The 16,364-nt window shown below is 45.4% G+C and overlaps 2 protein-coding genes across 5 annotated transcripts in view; one reads left to right on the top strand and one right to left on the bottom strand.

The window, feature by feature from the left end:
- Positions 1 to 691: 691 nt before the first annotated feature.
- Positions 692 to 3,492, bottom strand: TBCC (tubulin folding cofactor C). Its single transcript, XM_019738484.3, has one exon. The coding sequence runs from the start codon at positions 3,452 to 3,454 to the stop codon at positions 2,414 to 2,416; it is 1,041 nt and encodes a 346-aa protein (XP_019594043.3). The 5' UTR covers positions 3,455 to 3,492; the 3' UTR covers positions 692 to 2,413.
- A 231-nt stretch (positions 3,493 to 3,723) lies between these two features.
- The window catches only part of BICRAL (BICRA like chromatin remodeling complex associated protein), a 94,721-nt gene continuing 82,080 nt past the window's right edge, over positions 3,724 to 16,364 (top strand). Inside the window, exon 1 of one of the 4 annotated variants that reach the window (XM_074332946.2) lies at positions 3,724 to 3,741. The gene's annotated coding sequence lies outside the window, so the exon portion shown is untranslated. Of the gene's footprint in view, positions 3,742 to 5,022; positions 5,917 to 14,969; positions 14,988 to 15,501; positions 15,680 to 16,364 lie in introns of those variants that run through there. The other 3 variants (XM_074332947.2, XM_088795719.1, XM_074332945.2) reach the window with 3 other exon arrangements.

Genomic DNA, 16,364 nt, shown 5'->3' with positions numbered 1-16,364 from the left:
CTGGAGTGAAAGGGTAAAGATGGTGGAGGGGAGGAAGCTATTAAATTTGGTAATACCATTAAAGAGCTGGTTCAGCAGAGAAAAAGAGGTGAAATTACAGACTTAAAGAGGGGGTTAGGTGTTGATGGAGGGGGACACAGCTACTCTAAGGTGGCCAACAGCAGAGGGAAGGAGCTGGGACGTCCCTCAGTGGTTTGTAGGGTAGTGGATCTCAAGATCTGGTGTTTTGAGAGGAAGAAAAAGGCCAATGGAAAGGGAGCAAGATCCATAGGAGGTAGGAAGGGATGGGCACAAGTGGAAGAGGTAGGTCCAGGCAGGAGTTATACCTGTAATAACACCACGGGTGGCCGGTTTGCTCAATGGTTAGAATGTGGTGCTAATAACACCAAGGATGCTAGTTCGATCCCTGCATGGGTCACTGTGAGCTGCGCCCTCCTTAAAAAAACACAAAACACCAGAGATGGCAAGCTTTCCAAATGTTGAGGGATTGTCTTACAATGTGTTAGGTGTTGCTAGTTGGATTCTTATAATGTGTTAGGCGAGGACGGCAGTTAGTCATGAAATTGTGAGCTTTGGGAAAGTAGAAAAAGGTCTGGGATAGGTGGCATATGTACCGTGGAGTGGGCCATTCAGGAATGCAGGACAGGTCAGCTCAGCGGAAATTCACAAGTAAACGCTATGTTTCAAACAGTCATGATTTCGTGATTTTATTATCTATTACAAACTGCAGGTTTGCAAGATTCAAGGGCTTTTTTCTTTTTTTTAGATGTAGTTACCTTTCCAGTAAAAATTGTCATTCCACACATATGAATTACAAGTTCATTAGTGCCACAACCATGGTTTTTCCTGGGGTGTACTTAAACTGTCAGTCATCAGGGGCATAGCCTTAGGACACTGGTCATAGTTTCTAATTTGAAGATATGGTTGAGAATTTCATTATGTGTTTTCTCTTTTTATTATCAGGATTATTTCTCCCAAGCGATTTTTTCCCCTCTTCTTTGTGAATGTTGCAAATTGTGAAACTGATTAGGATCCTTTTTCAAGTCAGCTAATAGTTGAGGGAAAAAAATTCTGGATTCACCTCCTGGTGAGGAAGAACTCTCTGTGACTTACACTTTTTATTGGCAATATTTTTGCCTCCAATTTGTGACTCCTTGTTCCTCCTTCTCATTTGTTTTTGTTATCTTGTTACATTTCACATATCTTAGGAACCACTTTAAATCCTTTTTTGGGGAACAAGATAAAACATATAAATATTAAACATAAATATTTAAAGTACTTCAAGCATGTTAACATTTGTGGCAATTATTAAATAAAAAGCATATCTGTAGTTACAAGGCCAATAGACCTAAAAAAGCTTTTTCAAATTCTTACAACTCTCCATTTAAGAATATTGGATGGTAGTGTACAGAGCAGGAAGCCAAATTTGTAACTGGAATCATAGCAAAATGAGTGGAAAAATTAAGACTCAGCTAAATGTTTGCCTCAATTCTTCTTTTATGAGGACATGTAGCACAATTATGCCTGAGAATTTAAAAAGGCAATTTGCACTCTTTATTTTGGATGCTTTCTTTTCAACTCAGTTAACACTATTCAAAATCACCCTCTTGTAGTGGTTAAGGTGGGCTCTGGAACCAGCTTACTTGGTTTCAAATCCCAGTCCACGAGTATGTGTGACCTTGGGCAACATAATTATGTTTCCTCACTTGAAAAACAGTGCTAACAGAACCTACCTCGTATGATTTTGAGGACTTAATAAGTGTATGTAAGGTGCTTAGAACAGTGTGTATGCATAGTTTAAGTGCACAAAAAATTGGTAGATATAATTATTTTAGCTTTACAGTTGGGAAAACGCAGGAGACTCTCAGGGTCTAAGCCAAAATTTTGAACCCCATTTATGACTAGCTTAATTCCAGAAGCCCAAGCTAAGGTGTAGCTGAAGACCAAGGAGAAGCCCTTCCAGCACCCTGCTGAGAAATACCTGAAGTTAAACCTTCAATTCAAGAAAGCTCAGTTAATGGTACTTTGCACAGGTTTGATACCATAATTCCACATTAATTGGCTCCTACCAGAGCCTTGCTGAATTCGTTTATTCAACAAATATTTATTGAAGGCCTGCTTTATCATGCAATACATTGTAAATACCACAAATCAAAAAAACCCACACCATTTCCCTCCATGGCTTCAAACAATCAAATACTACCTCCCAGGCATTACCAAAATAGAAAAAATGCTTTCAAGTGTTAGACCTGTCATGAATTTAATGGAAATCACAAACAAGAGCCTATCACAATTTCAAGTCTTACATTGAAAACATACAGTGTGACAATAAATAAACTTTGGGGTCCCATTAGTTAGAGTCAGTCCCACATGGGACGAATTTGGTAGAAGTGAAAGAAAGAGTAATAATTGCTTAGTCCCACTGAATTATTCGCTCTCCTTCAGGAAGAATACTCCAGTTTGGGGAGGCCACACCCCGGGCCAGCCAGTTGAAATCGTCAACGTCGTTCCAGTTATTTTTGCTCCTATCTAAACCAGAGCCTTCGAAGTCTTTGTCGATCCCCGGGTAGCTCCAGGTGTAAGGGGCGAACTGGATCCCGTTGCAGTCCTCCACGATGGCCCTGCTGGTCACCTGCAGGAAGATGCGGGTGTCTCTCGTAGTGTGTACGCGGAGCTGTTGGCAGACCACGGCCAGCACGCACTCACTGCAGTCCTCCAGGAACACAGAGGTGGACACCGGACCGCAGAGTACCGTGCAGCTGCGGGCCTTGGTCAGCCGCAGGGTGTTCGGATTGCCATACAATCTGATCTTGCAGTTGCTCAGTTCGGTCAAAAGGACGTCTTGCTGGTGCAGCTCCTCCGCTCTTTTCTCCAAGACTTGGGACTTGAGGTTGGAGAAACCGCAGACCCAGCTGGAGCCGAAGCCTCCCTCCCCCTTCAAGGGCGGCGAGGAAGCCTGGATGCCTTCCGCCGCAGGGGCGCCAGGAGCCGCACAATCTACTTTGGTGGCCGAAGCTGCGTCTTTCCTTCGGGTCTTGAAAGCGAAACGCTTCTTGGGCTGTAGCTGCTGGCGCCGGTCCGCCAGGGCCGCCTGTAGCCGCGCCATCGCCTCTTGTCCCTGCCGCAGCTCGTAGGCGGCCAGGAACAAAACTGAGTCGTTGAGAAGTTTCTGCAGCCCCTGGAGCCGAGCGGCCGCCTCCTCCAGCTGCTCGACGGACTCCCCGCCCTCCAGAAGCTCTTCCACGGCTGCTCGCTCCCGAGCAAAGGCGGCGGCGAAAAAGTCGCTCTTTTCCTCTTCTACCTCCTGGTTCTGCCGCTTTTGCTTCCGCCTTTCCACCTCCAGTTGCCTCTCTTGTTCTCGTCTCTGAAGCCGCTCAGGCACCAGGCTCCGGTCCCTCTGGGACCCCACGTCCCCGTTCCCCGCCGCAGCAGCGGAGCAACTAGCAGTCTCCATCTTGACTGCAAGCTTCCTTTCTCCTGCCTTCCTTCCTTTGGGCGCGCCCTCCGTGAGGCCTCCCACCAACGCGTCCTGTGATTGGCCGGCCACACTGACGTCAAACTCCCCGGCCTATTTTCTTCGCCCATTGGTTCCTCCTCTTCGGAGGGGCGGGGATATGGGGCGGGGCCAACTGACAAAGGGGGTGGAGAGACAAAGGTCCTTGTGGATGGGTGGGGTGGGAGGCAGGCGGGGGAAATTTTTTTTCCTCTTAAAGGGGCAGGATTTATATCCGGGATTGTGGGGTGAGTTGCAGCAGCGGCAGCTGCACATGTGGGTTTGTTTATAAGAACAAGGTTAGAAACTCGCAGGCCTCCCCCTCCCCCCCAGCTCCTCCCTACTACCCCCTTACAGGCCAGAGATCTGCTGCTGGTGGGGGGAATGTGTGCGTGTGGTGGGTGGGGGGACAGGTAGTGGTGCGAAAGATGGAGGGGGGGGAATATTGCACCGCCCGGCCCGCGCCGGAGGAAGCGGCAGCTGGAACAGCTGGCTAGGGAGCCGCTTGCATGCCTCTGGTTTTTTCTTTTCTCTTCCACCACCCCTTCCCCCAGCCTATTCCTGCCGCCCCTAAACCCTTATCCTGCCCGCCCCCTCCCCCTCTGCCGCTGCAGTTCGGCGTGGCCTGGGGCTCCTAGATCTCCGCAGGCAGTTACGAGGGCGGGAGTAGGCGAGGGGCACTGGGATGGAAGAGATTGGGTTCCCCACTGCAACGGGGTACAGGGGGCTCTGGGGTAGCCTAAAAACGGATTACTATTTTTTTGGCCAATTGCTGCAGTCGGCGGGGTGGGGGTGGGGGTGAGATTCCACACCCCCTTCCTCTTCCTCCCACGCCCTTCCCCCTTCGCTGTCACTCCCTTCGCAGCTGGGCGCCGCTGGCCGCGCCGGGGTGAGACCCCAGCCCGGGGCTCTGGCTCTCCGTGGGGCCACGGGTCTTTAGGACAGCGATGGGGGCAATGCTACATTATTTCTAGAGGTGGTGGGAGGGATTTGTCACCGGAAGTAAATGAGCCTTGCTTAAAGTCTGGACCAGCCCGAAGTGTGAGTGGGCAGCCGAGACAACGCAGTCCTTAGCAAAACCCAGGGCAGTGCGGACGGCCGAGGACCCAGACGCCGCCGGCCGCCGGCGCGCGGCGACCTCGTGTGCTCGGTGCAGCCCGCGGAGCGTCGGGGCCTCATTGACCCGGCCCGCCCTTCCAGTCTTGTGTTTCATCCGTATCTCCACCCCCGTTCCCGGCCTCCGTCGTTTTTAATTGGGATATTTAACTGTCCAAGAAATTGTCACTTGACATTTCACGGATATGCCTGCATTTCATGCAGAGAAAGATGGGAGGAAAGGAAAGAATTAAGACTCATCTCCAATTCTTCACGCCCCACCTCCTCCTTTCCTTCCCATTTAAAACAAAACAAAACAAAAAAATATGTAAATTCCCGTATTTCTCCATATTTCTCCACTGAAAAGTCAGCACAGGTCACACCATTTGGCAAATTCCACGCGGGGTTTGGGGCGGGGGGGTCTTGTGTGTTTGTATGTGTACGACGTGCGCCCGATGGAAATGTGGGTGCTTGAAAATTCCTGTGCTGACGATTGTAGTATATACTTCGTTTTCGTTTGCTTTGTTTCATGGACAAGCTGGATGAGGCTTTTTGTTTTTTTGTGAGGTATAGTTCTGAGGCTGGTGAATGAAATTTATAGCTGGTTATCTTGTCTAAGTCACACGGAGGAATGCAATAGCTGCTTTATTTTATGAAGAATTGATTTAACGAAGGAAGGTCTAAAGATTTATTTTGCTAGGGGGAAAAAAAAAAAAACGCCTGACCTGCCTCCCTTAAGTTTTCCAGTAATTGAATCTGTGTCGCAAAAATTAAGAAACTTTGTAAGCAAGCAAGGTTTATTGGACTTGGGAGTTACAGCTGAGGTCAGGCAACATTTTTGCATTAACCATAGTGAATCTCTGAGTGGTTGTTAAGTGTTGTCTGTATCAGAAATGCCATAGAATTTGTTCAATCTTTTCAAGAATTTCATTTCTGCCTAACAATAAGTTTGGAAGTTTCTGAATAGTGTAGGTTGGCCAGTTCAAATTTTTTATAAGAAGTCGTAAAGGACAAAAGTGAACAGGCCACCTGGTTGACCCAGTGTGTTGGAGGCAGTTTCCAAAACTGATGTGAAGCCTGCGTGGGAATGGGTGTGGTCGGTGGTGTGGTCATCATGAAGCATGAGCTTGACGGTCCCTTGAGCCCCCAGGACAACTGCTAGGTGAGGTGGGTGGTTAAGACATAAATATAAAGCTACATTTCTGAGATCGAAAGCAGTAGGAAGGCTGGGAAACCTCTGGCATTCCCAGACTGTGTTTCTATCTTTCTGACATTTGAGGGCAATCGATTCAGTGTGCATCTTTGAAATGGACCCCAGCTCCTCAGAGGTAAGTGCCTGTTGTGATGGAAGTAAAGGGGTGAGGTGTTACAACAGAAATGTGACAAAAGGCAAGCAGCCATGAGTTCGGAATCCTGCTTTCAGATACCTTAAAAGGCTTGCAAATCAAAGTATTTGCTCTCTTTTAGACATCTTAAAAAGTGAAGGAATTCTAAGGTTTTACAGATTTTAAAAATTACCAAAAATTTAGGTACTTTGTGGTTCTATTAGTTAGACTTTTTTCACTTTTTGAAAATTTCAAACATACTGGAAAGAAGCGGGTTATACTGGAAAGAAGTGGGTTATACTGGAAAGAAGCCGGTTATACGGGAAAGAAGCGGGTTACGTGTACCCATGACCCAGCTTCAGCAATTACCAACTGAGTTGTTTCTTCTAAAACGCTCGCCACTTTCCATCCCACCTCATTCAGATTATTTTACAGCAAATCCCAGGCATTATTTTATATTTTATAATCTAGAAATATTTCAATATCTATTTCAAAAAGATTAGGACTAACCTTTTATAACATACCCACAATATTATCACCACACTCCAAAAAATGTGGTGATATTTCCTTAATATCATCAGAGTTCCAGTCTATATTCACATTTCTCTAATTATCCTATAATTTCCTTTTAAGTTATTTTATTTCAATAAGGATCCAAACAAGTTCCATACAATTGTCTACTTAATGTCCCTTTAAAAATCACTCTTAAAACTGCTCTCTCTTTTTCTCTCAAATGTTTTGTCGAAGAAACCTGATCATTTGTTCAGTAGAGTTTCAGACAGTCTGGATTTTGCTGGTTGTATCTCCATACAGTGTTTGTTAGATTTGAAATATTTGTCATATGTATTTGATCTTTTAATGTCATAAAGTGAATGTTTATGTATTGGTATGCCACATGAAATCAATAACCATATAGTGAAAGCGTTTAAGCACAAATAAAACAGTCTTTGGGTACGGCTAGACAGCAGCAAGCGAATAAGTTCTTTGGGTGGTGTACGGATTTTGCCAGGGACCCTGTACGGTGGGGGATGCCAGCCACACGTAGGTAAATAAAACAGATCCAGGCTCTGTATTCTTTTAGCTCGATGCCAGAAGGTGTCACCTATTCATTTTTCAGCAAACGTTGAATATATAGTAGATATAAAACATTCATTAAAGAGCTCTATATGTCAAGTATCAAATGGTAGGCAAACATTCCTACCTTGATCCCTGACTTTTATGACACAAAGATGAGAAAGATTACAGCCGTGGGGTACACGCTGTTCTTAAAAAGGCTCCAGGGGCCGGCCAGTTAGCTCAGTTGGTTAGAGCCCGATGCTCTTAACAACAGGGTTGCTGGTTCGATCCCCACATGGGCCACTGTGAGCTGCGCCCTCCACAACTAAATTGAAACAACTACTTGACTTGGAGCTGATGGGTCCTGGAAAAACACACTTAAATAAATAAAAGTTTAAAAAAGAAAGAAGAGGCTCCACGTTGGTGTTGGAAGCTGTACAGGAGCAGCTCTTTCCTTCCACCTTTGCCCGTGGCTCTCCTCCCCCCAACACCTTTCACTTTCTGGAACTTTTCTCATTATTGTACGTCTAATGCCTAGCATAGAGGCTTGTACTGTTGTTGTTTTTTAATCTAACATCAGTTTATTAAGCACTTATTGTGCCCAGCCCTGAGCCAGGGAGACCCTCAGGCTGCTAAAGTGACTGAAAACAGACATAGTCCCTGTTCTCCTTCAAGAGGCCTAATTTGGGCAAATAATCACAGGAAGATGTAAAATTGTAATAGTGAGAACTGTTGCAAAGGAAAGAGGAACAGAGAGTGCTACTAGTGGGAGGTTTGACATTGTTGGGGAGGTCAGTGAAAGCTTCCCCGAAGGGGTTGAGCTGGGGCTGGAAGGATGAGAAGGAATTCACAGGGAGGAGTGAGTGAACACTGAAAAGTGTCTTATAGATGTACAGGCCCCTGGGGTCACTGGTGACTTGATGGAGAGCTGTGTCAGGGGAGTGCGGTGGGCGGTTGGCAGGCTGCAGGGTAAGAGGAGGGGTGGGAGTGGCGCAGTGGAGCTAATGACACTCGTAACTCTTTGGAGAAGTTTGACTGAAGGGGAAGGGGGAGAAAAAGGGGGATAAGAGGAGGCCAGTGAGGTGTTTTTGTTTTTTTTAGAGACAGAAAAGACTTAAGATACATTATACAAGGTTTCTGAAAAGGCTTGCGGGGGAGGGTAACCCAAAGCACAGGTGCAAGGGTTAGTTGTCCATAGGAGAATGGACAGCTTCTCTATTGCAGTGTTGTTTTAACTTTTTATTAGGAAAGTTTTCTAACATACACAAAAATTTTTTGACCTCAGCCCATAGTAACAGATGCATCATAATTGAAATAGAAGCTTTAAGAAATGGTAGATACTCAACTATGTGCAATAGCTACCATTTTCTATTCTATTGATTGCATTTAAAAATGCTGATCAAGACCCCTTAAATTAATCTGCAGTTTAAAAACTGCTGTATCAGCCAGAGAGGGTGCAGCTCTAGGTAAATGTGTATGTTTCGTCATTGGCAGATGAGTCTGAATTGATGGTTTTTGTGTTCTCTATAAAGGAGGCAGTGAGATCCTCTCCTGGGTGTAGGAGGATGGGACTGAGGGTGTCTGAAAAGTACTGGGAAGGTGTGAAAGCCCTGCGGGACAAGGGGGAGACTATGTTGCCCGAGAAATGGGGCTGGGTGATGTGGATATTCGGTAAACACTGGGAGAATGAATGAGGGAACAAAGGAGAACCTCCCAGGGCAGCAGTCTAGGTTGGAGACCAGCTCAGGGGAAGGAGATGGGATATCGGGCAGGCCAGAGGACAGAAGCTGGTGCGGAGGGCCTGACCTTCAGAAGCAGGGAATCCCTATAAGGCAGCTTCTCTAGAAGAGTCTGGAGGCTTCACTCCTGGAGCTCCTCATACATTCCTGCCAAGCTCTTCAGAAACTTACGTCACTCTTCCCAAGACCCGCACTGCCTGTCAACAGATGACGTTACCTACTCTTCACAGAGAAAAAAGGCCACCAGATGTGAAGCTCACCTTGCCTCCCATCTCACTTATAACTTATCCATGAAGTTCCACCTTCTTGTTTCTTTCCCTCTCATCCATCTAAAGCATCCATCCATGTCCCTTCCCTCCCATTTCGGAGGACCTCCAGGCCTCCTCTCTTTCTTCGGGATCTTTAATCTCTGTCTTCGTTGGCATTTTCTTTGGCACCTCTCAGCCAGCGAGTTGCCTCAACTTGAAACAATTTTCCTTTTGTCCTATCATCCACCCAAATGAATGCTCTGTTTTTTCCTTAACAGTAGACTTTTTATTCTTTTTTTTTCAATCTTGGGGGGAGGTAATTAGTTTCTTTCCTCCTAGCTTTATTGAGATATAATTGATATATGACACTGTGTGAGTTTAAAATGTACAATGTGATGATTTGATATTTGTATAGATTGAGAAATGATTACCACACTCAGCTTCGTAAACACACCCATCACCTCACAACATTACTTTATTTTTCATTTATGTGGCGAGATCTTTTCAGACCTACTCTCTTAGCAACTTTCAAGTGTGCAATATAGTATCGTTAACTACCATCACCAGGCTGTACATTATGTCCCCAGAACTTAATCCTTTTATAACTGAAAGTTGGTACCCTTTGACCCACTTCATCACGTCCCACACCTCCTAGTTTCCGGCAGCCGCTAATCTACTCTCTGTTTCTATGAGTTCCATTTTCACACGAGACTTAAAAACAGTTACGTACATTTGCTGTGTCCAGTTTCTCAGTTATCATTCCCTCCTTAGGCCCTGGTCATCCAATTTCCGCCTCGGCGACTTTATTTGAAACTGAAATCCTCGCTGTTCCCTCCTAACTTTCAAATCCATTGCTCTTTGTAGCTGTAAGCTGTCAAGTACCCCTTCTCAAAGCACAGCTCCCTGGTTCTGTCTTAGTTCTCTTCTCTGTCCATCCTTGATCACTGCTTCTTGTCTCCTTCACAGACCTCTTTCTATTCATCCTTTAAATGGCGGTGTGGTCAGAATTCTATCTTGGAACCTCTTGTTCCTCCCACCTCCTTCGGCAAGCTTACCTTTTCCCAGGGCACCAAGTCCTGTCCATATGTTGACTAACTCCTGTCTCCTCCCTCCACCTCTCTCCTGAGCCCAAACCTGAACTTCCCACACCAACACCTTTCTAGATATTTCCATGTAATTATCTACTATCCAAAATTCCTCATATTTAAGGTGGCCTAAAATGAAGTCCTTATTGCCCTAATGATGTCCTTTTATACAATGGTTTCGGTTATTTATTGTCGTATAACAAACCAACGCTAACTTATCGGCTTAAAACAGCAATAATTTGTTATTTCTCATAATTCTGTGGACGCAGCTGAGGCCATAGCTTCCAAGAGAGACTCACTGTTGTGTCTGGGGCCTTGGTACAGGCTGCCAGCTGGTGTCCCTCACTCCCCCCCAGTGTAGCCTCTCTCGCACACTTGGTCTCCTCGTATTCAGTAGTCAAGCTCAAGCGTCTCCACCTGATGGCTGGCTTCCACAAGGGCAAAAGCTGACACCCCCCCCCCCCCAGACCTCTTAAGGCTTTGGCCGGAATTGGTACAATGTCACAGTGTCACCTTTAGTGCATTCATTCAGTCAAAGCAAATCACAAAGCCAGCCCAGGTTGAAGAGGGAGAGAAACAAACTCCACCTCTTGCTGGGTGGTGCAGCAGCATTTAAAGGGATGGAAGGAATGGCAGCCATCTTTGCAGAGAATCCACCATGCTATGTGCTGGCAATGTCTGAGCATTTACGTGTATGACCTCGTTCAGTCTTCACAGCATCCCTGTCATGTAGGTACTGCTTGTATCCCCATTTACCAGATGAAGAACCGGAGAGGTGAAGGCCACTTCCTTAGGACTGAGAGCTCGTAAGTGAAGGAGCTGAGTTTGAATGAGGCGACCTGGTTCCAGAGTCCAAGCTTTTAACCCCACCGTGTGATCATGATAACACATCTGATCATGCTGCCCGTACCACATGCGTAGTTTTCCACGCAGGAAATCAGACCTCCACAGAGCCTCATTCCCTCACTGGTCCACCTAGTCTGCAAGTGCTTTCTCTCTCTGGCTCAGGCCCTCTCTTCATGCTTTGTTCCTCTCTCCTCATCTCTGCATACCCATCTGGTCCCCTACCTCTGTGCTTCCTGAATTCCCCCAGTAAGTGGCTGGGGCCACTTATTCAAGCCGATCGTGTCACTTTACTTAAAACTTCTGTTGGCTCCCTCTTGTTGAATACTGTTCAGACTCCTTAGTGTGGATGCCGGACCCATCACAGCCTGAGCCTGTCCCCAGGTGCCTCTCCGGCCACATCTCCCATCATTCCCTTTACTCCGGCCACACCAGGCTCATGCACTTCCACTGGTTACTTAATCAGCACCGACTGTATGCCTGGCACTTTTCTGGGTGATGGAGGTACATTGATCCACACACAGACAGGGCTCCCTCAGAGCTGACAGGCTAAATGAGGGCTGCAATTACAGGGTGCTGTGAGATATACTATTCGGTTGGTGCAAAAGTAAATGCGGTCTTTGCAATTTTTAACCTTTTAAACCGCAATTACTTTTGCACCAACGTAATAAAATGGGAGAGATCTTCGGTGCTGTGATCACATAAGGTTACTTAACCCAGACCAGGGAAATCAGGTGAGGTCAGAGGTGGTGGGGTGGTGGGTGTCTTTTAGGAAATCTAAGCTGGATCCTAAAGAATGAGTGAGATCTAACTTGATGAGGGGAGAAAGCAGAGTCATTCATTTCTTTTATACAAATATTCATAGAACACCAACTACGTTCCAGGCACTGTTCTAGGTGCTGGAAAGAGCAGTGAACAAGGCAGACAAAAAGTCCCTGGCTTCATGGCCAGGAAGCTGGGACAGCTCCAGTGACTGTAGCAGTAGAGACAGGACATGGCAGCAAACCTGGACATGGGAAAAAGATGTGTTAGACTAGAGCAGTGGCCTCACCCCTGGCTACACGAGTATCGCGTGGGGGGCGATTGAAGCGTCCTGACGGCTGGGCCTTGCCTAATAGTTCAGTCAGACTCTCTGGGAGTGGGGCTTTGGCATTGGTATTTTTTATTCATTATCCAATGACAGGATCAGATTATCCCTCCCCCCTTTTTTTTCTTTAACAAAGAATCAACCTGGATGCTGTGTGTGGAATGGATTCACGTGGTGCAAAAGTAACCTGATGGCAGTTTGGAGGCTGTTGCAGGAGCCAAGGAAACAGCGGTGTTGGGCTATGGCAAGGAGAGAGAGGATAGAGAGGGAAGGGGAAATGTCTGAGAAATGTAGGAGACCAGACAAGACTCAGTGATTAATCAGAAGTCAGGGATCCAGGAGGGCCAAAGGTTGTAGGAGGTTCTGGCTTGAGGTGCTGCTGCCGTGTGATCACGGTGCCTGACACAGTGAGCGAAGTGAAGCAAGTTTGGAGAGGGAGCTGGTGGGACCATCTGGGCCCTGCTGCTTGCTCCCTTGTTTTCCTGCCTGTCATCCTGTGCTTTATCTTCTCTACATCATTCACCTCCTACAAGACCTGTTTTACATGTCTCCTCTTCCGGGAAGTCTATCTGGATTCTTCCCTCTGTTGGCTCTGGGTGAGTGTTTATCAGCCTGTGAGGTCAGGATCCATTTACAGATCTGCTCTGCAGCTTGGGCTCCTCCAAGGAACGATGTGTTTTATAACGAGCTGTATGCTTGGCACGGTGCCCAGTACACTGAAGGTGCATAGTAAATGTTTGTGAAATAGATGTGTTAATGGACGAAGACTTGGGCCAGACCTCTCTTAGGACTGTGATTGTTCTTGTCACGGGGGCTTGTTCTTGTTTCCAGAGTACGGGACAGAAGGAGTCCAGGGGCGGAGATGAGGGTATTTGCTGAGCTGATCAGGAAAGGCGCCTTGTAGTTAGAGGTGCGTAGCTATTGACCCTAAGGTAGAGATACATAGTCAGCCATCTACCTTGTCTCGAATTTTGTTTCAAATTCTTTCATGTCAAAAGGCATATAAATCTCTTAAAACTGTTCAGCGTCTGTTCTTTCTCTTGTGTCTCTTCCTATCAGCTGGTAATAAGTGGACAGATAGAACTTTAAATTCTCATTGCTAGCTGTGTGACATTGGATCTGATATTTAACCTCTCTGTCAAGCAGAGAGAAAGATATACCAGGGGTACCAAACACATGTATACAAGTGGACACTTTGGTCAGCGTTGCTCAAGCAATAGTTCGCTGTCATCAGAAGTGTCTGGACGCTGATGGTAACCACTCTGAGCACCTCTTGTAATTGCAGACGTCAAACATGACTTGTATTCATCTTTTGTTATCGGTATATATCGAGTATTACAATTTTAATATAGTTTTCCTTTCTTAAAATGTGTATACTTTTTTTTTATTTGGCACCCTCTGTATTTCTCCTGGGATTGTTGTGATGTTAAGTAAAGTAATGTGTGGAAAAGTACCAAATATTGGGCCAGACCTGTAGCAGACCCTCCAGAGTTGCCAGGTTTTTCTGCCTTCCGGTCCCTGGACCTTTGTTCCTTGGCGTTTCCCAGTCCTCAAATTTACTGGCGGAGCCAGAATTTGCTGTGTGCACTCTGACCTTCTCCAAAAGGGCGATTCTTCTATGAACAGTTCTCTGGCCTTTCTGCAATTCTGGGGATAATTGGGCAGAACTGACATGTAAATCGTGCTGCAAAAGAAAACCAAAGAATCCTGGAAAGACTGAGCTGGACAATCCCGGAGGGATGCTTTAATACCAGGACAAAAACGGGCTTATACTAAAAGGGAAAATAAGGATATGTAGTGAGGTTTTTTTCATGACACTTGATTCATTCAGTTTAAAGAACTGTATTGTGAGATCGTATCCTTTTACTTTTTCTTTCTATTTTTTAAGTATTTCTTTTATGAAAGCCTGTCTATGTGAAATCTTCCATTTTGGGAACCATGGATGTAATCATACGTCACTTTACAGTAAGGGATGTAAAGCAGTCATATGTAATAGTCATGGAATGTGGAGTGTTTTTACATACTCTGAGCTCTTATTTGACTGTAGCTCCGTGAGTGCTGTGCTTGTTTCTGCTATTTTGTGTACCCCATAATCCCAGTTACAGCATCATGCCTGGCAGGGAAGGCTCACTGTCATTATCTGTTGGAGGAATAAATGAAATATTGTAGAATCCTAGTTTGTAACGATATTTATTGTGTATTGATGGAGCCAGGGAGCTGGTTGAGGGACCCTCTGTTCTCTGTTGCCCAGCAGGGCAGGTACTTAGTGAGTGAACGTGCCCTCAGGTCACACAGAGATAAGGCTTGTCCAGGAGAAGATAATCCAAGGACCTGAATGATAATAGCATGAGCTACCAGGTACCTCCCAGGCACTTAAATTATCTCATTCAATCTTCACAGCAACCTTGCCAGGAGGGTTATAGTTTGAAGCAACAACAATTTTAAGAATCTTTAAAAGACACAGTCAAATTTTAAATCCAAACAGATGTGTTTTTAATATATATGGGGGTAACTTTTCAGCCTCAGTTTCCTTGTTCTTCAGTGTAAGGGGAATAATGATGCACAAGGTTCTGAGATAATTTAAAGGCTTTTGTAGACATGCTCATTCATTGAGATCAGTGCTTTTAAAGCATCCTGGCAGTTGAAAGTTAAATAAGCAAAAAAAATTATCCTTTTCAACTCTTTTGCCTAGTTTTAAGATTTCTTCTTTAGAGAGGATTTCGTTATTTGCTATGAGTTGCCACTTTTCTGTGAAATACTATCAATCACAGGTTTTCAAAACTCAGGTTCCAACCCATAAGGTCATGAAATCCATTTAGTGGGTGGTAGTCTGCATTTAAGAAAAAACGATAAAAGAAATAGAATATGTCAGAGTGCATTGTATTGCATAAATACGTTTTTATTATATGTGTATGTTTCAAATATACACATACGTGACCTATGAGATAAAATGTATTTCTTTTTATAGGTTATGGTCAAAAAAGTGAAGAAAAGGGTTTTGACCTTGCCCATTATGGTGAGTGACCTTGCCCATTATGGTACACAAGTGTTCATGGATGTGGGTCATGACATAACAAGGAAATACGGATGCTGAGCCAATTCTTGCCCAATGTCAAGTGGGAACCTATTTGAGCTACAGATACCTCCTCCTTCTTTCATTTGTAAGAATAATGAAAGTTTGCTTATAAAATGTGAAAGGTGCCAGCTTGGACGAGAGAACAATGGCACATACCGTTTAGAAATGGGGATGTGTTACAGGCCTACAGTCTAAGGCATTGGTGGTTCTCATAGTTGTGAGTTCTCCTTTCCAGGAGGGATCCAATGGTCCGTGACATGTAGTAATTTGAAATTTGCTGAGGCACAAATCTGAGTGAGTGCATTCTAGGAGGCCAGCCGGGCCTGTGGGTGGGACAGGTAGTCATTTAGCTCGTGAGTGAGCTACACCCCCTGCCTTCCATCTGCATTTCAACATGACATGCCATGTTTTCCATTCTTTGTCTTAGGAGGCGTAACTCCCTTACAGTGACCCAAAGCTTGTTTCTGTCTGAAGGATGACCCTGAAATGAAAGGTGACGTTTAAGTGAACCTTGTGGTGTGAGGATATACCAGGAAGGATAGGCTCTTGACAAAGGAGTGATTCTCCAGGAAGCTGAAGTCTCTGGATGTACCTGTGGTCTACAAGTTGGCAATTCCTGGAGCTCTCTGCAGGTAGCTTTAGAGGCTGTCGGGTCTGTGTGATATGCTTTGCTGCGTTTTTAGAACCTGGGGGTGAGCGTTGACTTGAGGCAGTATTCACCTATTGTATAGCCTCTGGAAGATAGAAATTCAGTGTGTGGACATCTTCGCATTTGTTTAAAAAGAGGAGACAATGTGTGTATGTGTTTTGCATGTTAATTCCAATACTTCTTGATCGATTGCTTTAGGAGTGACTGTGTCAAGTCCTGATATTATCCGAGTGGTTACGCTTTTTAGGATTCTGTATTGTCTGTCTTGGGTTTGTCTAGAGCCGAAGCCTTCCCACAACCCTGGAAGGGAGAGGAGTTGGGGACGAGACAGGGATAGTGGACAAATCAGGATCAGATTCTGCTTCTGCCTTTACATATGGATACTAACTCTTTTGAAAGACCTACAGTAAAGTCACTTGTGGGTTGACCCACGTGCCCTCCTTCTGAAACATAAATTGGGTAACGGAGTGGCGTGGGTTTCACCTCCATCCCATTCTCCAGTTGGTCTTGACCCAAAGCTAGCATTCTGTAATGTGAGTCACAATTGCAACTAAAGAAAGCGGGACAGAGAAGAAAAGGGGAGAGGCATGTTAGTTTATCAGGATATGAGAAATTATGCCTCACTTTTTACTTAAAAAGAAAAAAAAGAGACTGAGAGTCCTTCATTC

This window comes from Rhinolophus sinicus, chromosome 2 (genome assembly GCF_057876585.1).
Source record: "Rhinolophus sinicus isolate RSI-liver-muscle chromosome 2, RSI-T2T, whole genome shotgun sequence".
Taxonomy (NCBI): Eukaryota; Metazoa; Chordata; class Mammalia; order Chiroptera; family Rhinolophidae; genus Rhinolophus; species Rhinolophus sinicus.
Note: the sequence above shows the minus strand (reverse complement) of the source record. Positions and strands in the feature narration are given on the sequence as shown.

What these genes read in the sequence shown, in the direction of transcription:
- TBCC (XM_019738484.3), bottom strand. Translation starts at nt 3,454, where the DNA reads ATGGAGACTGCTAGTTGCTCCGCTGCTGCGGCGGGGAACGGGGACGTG.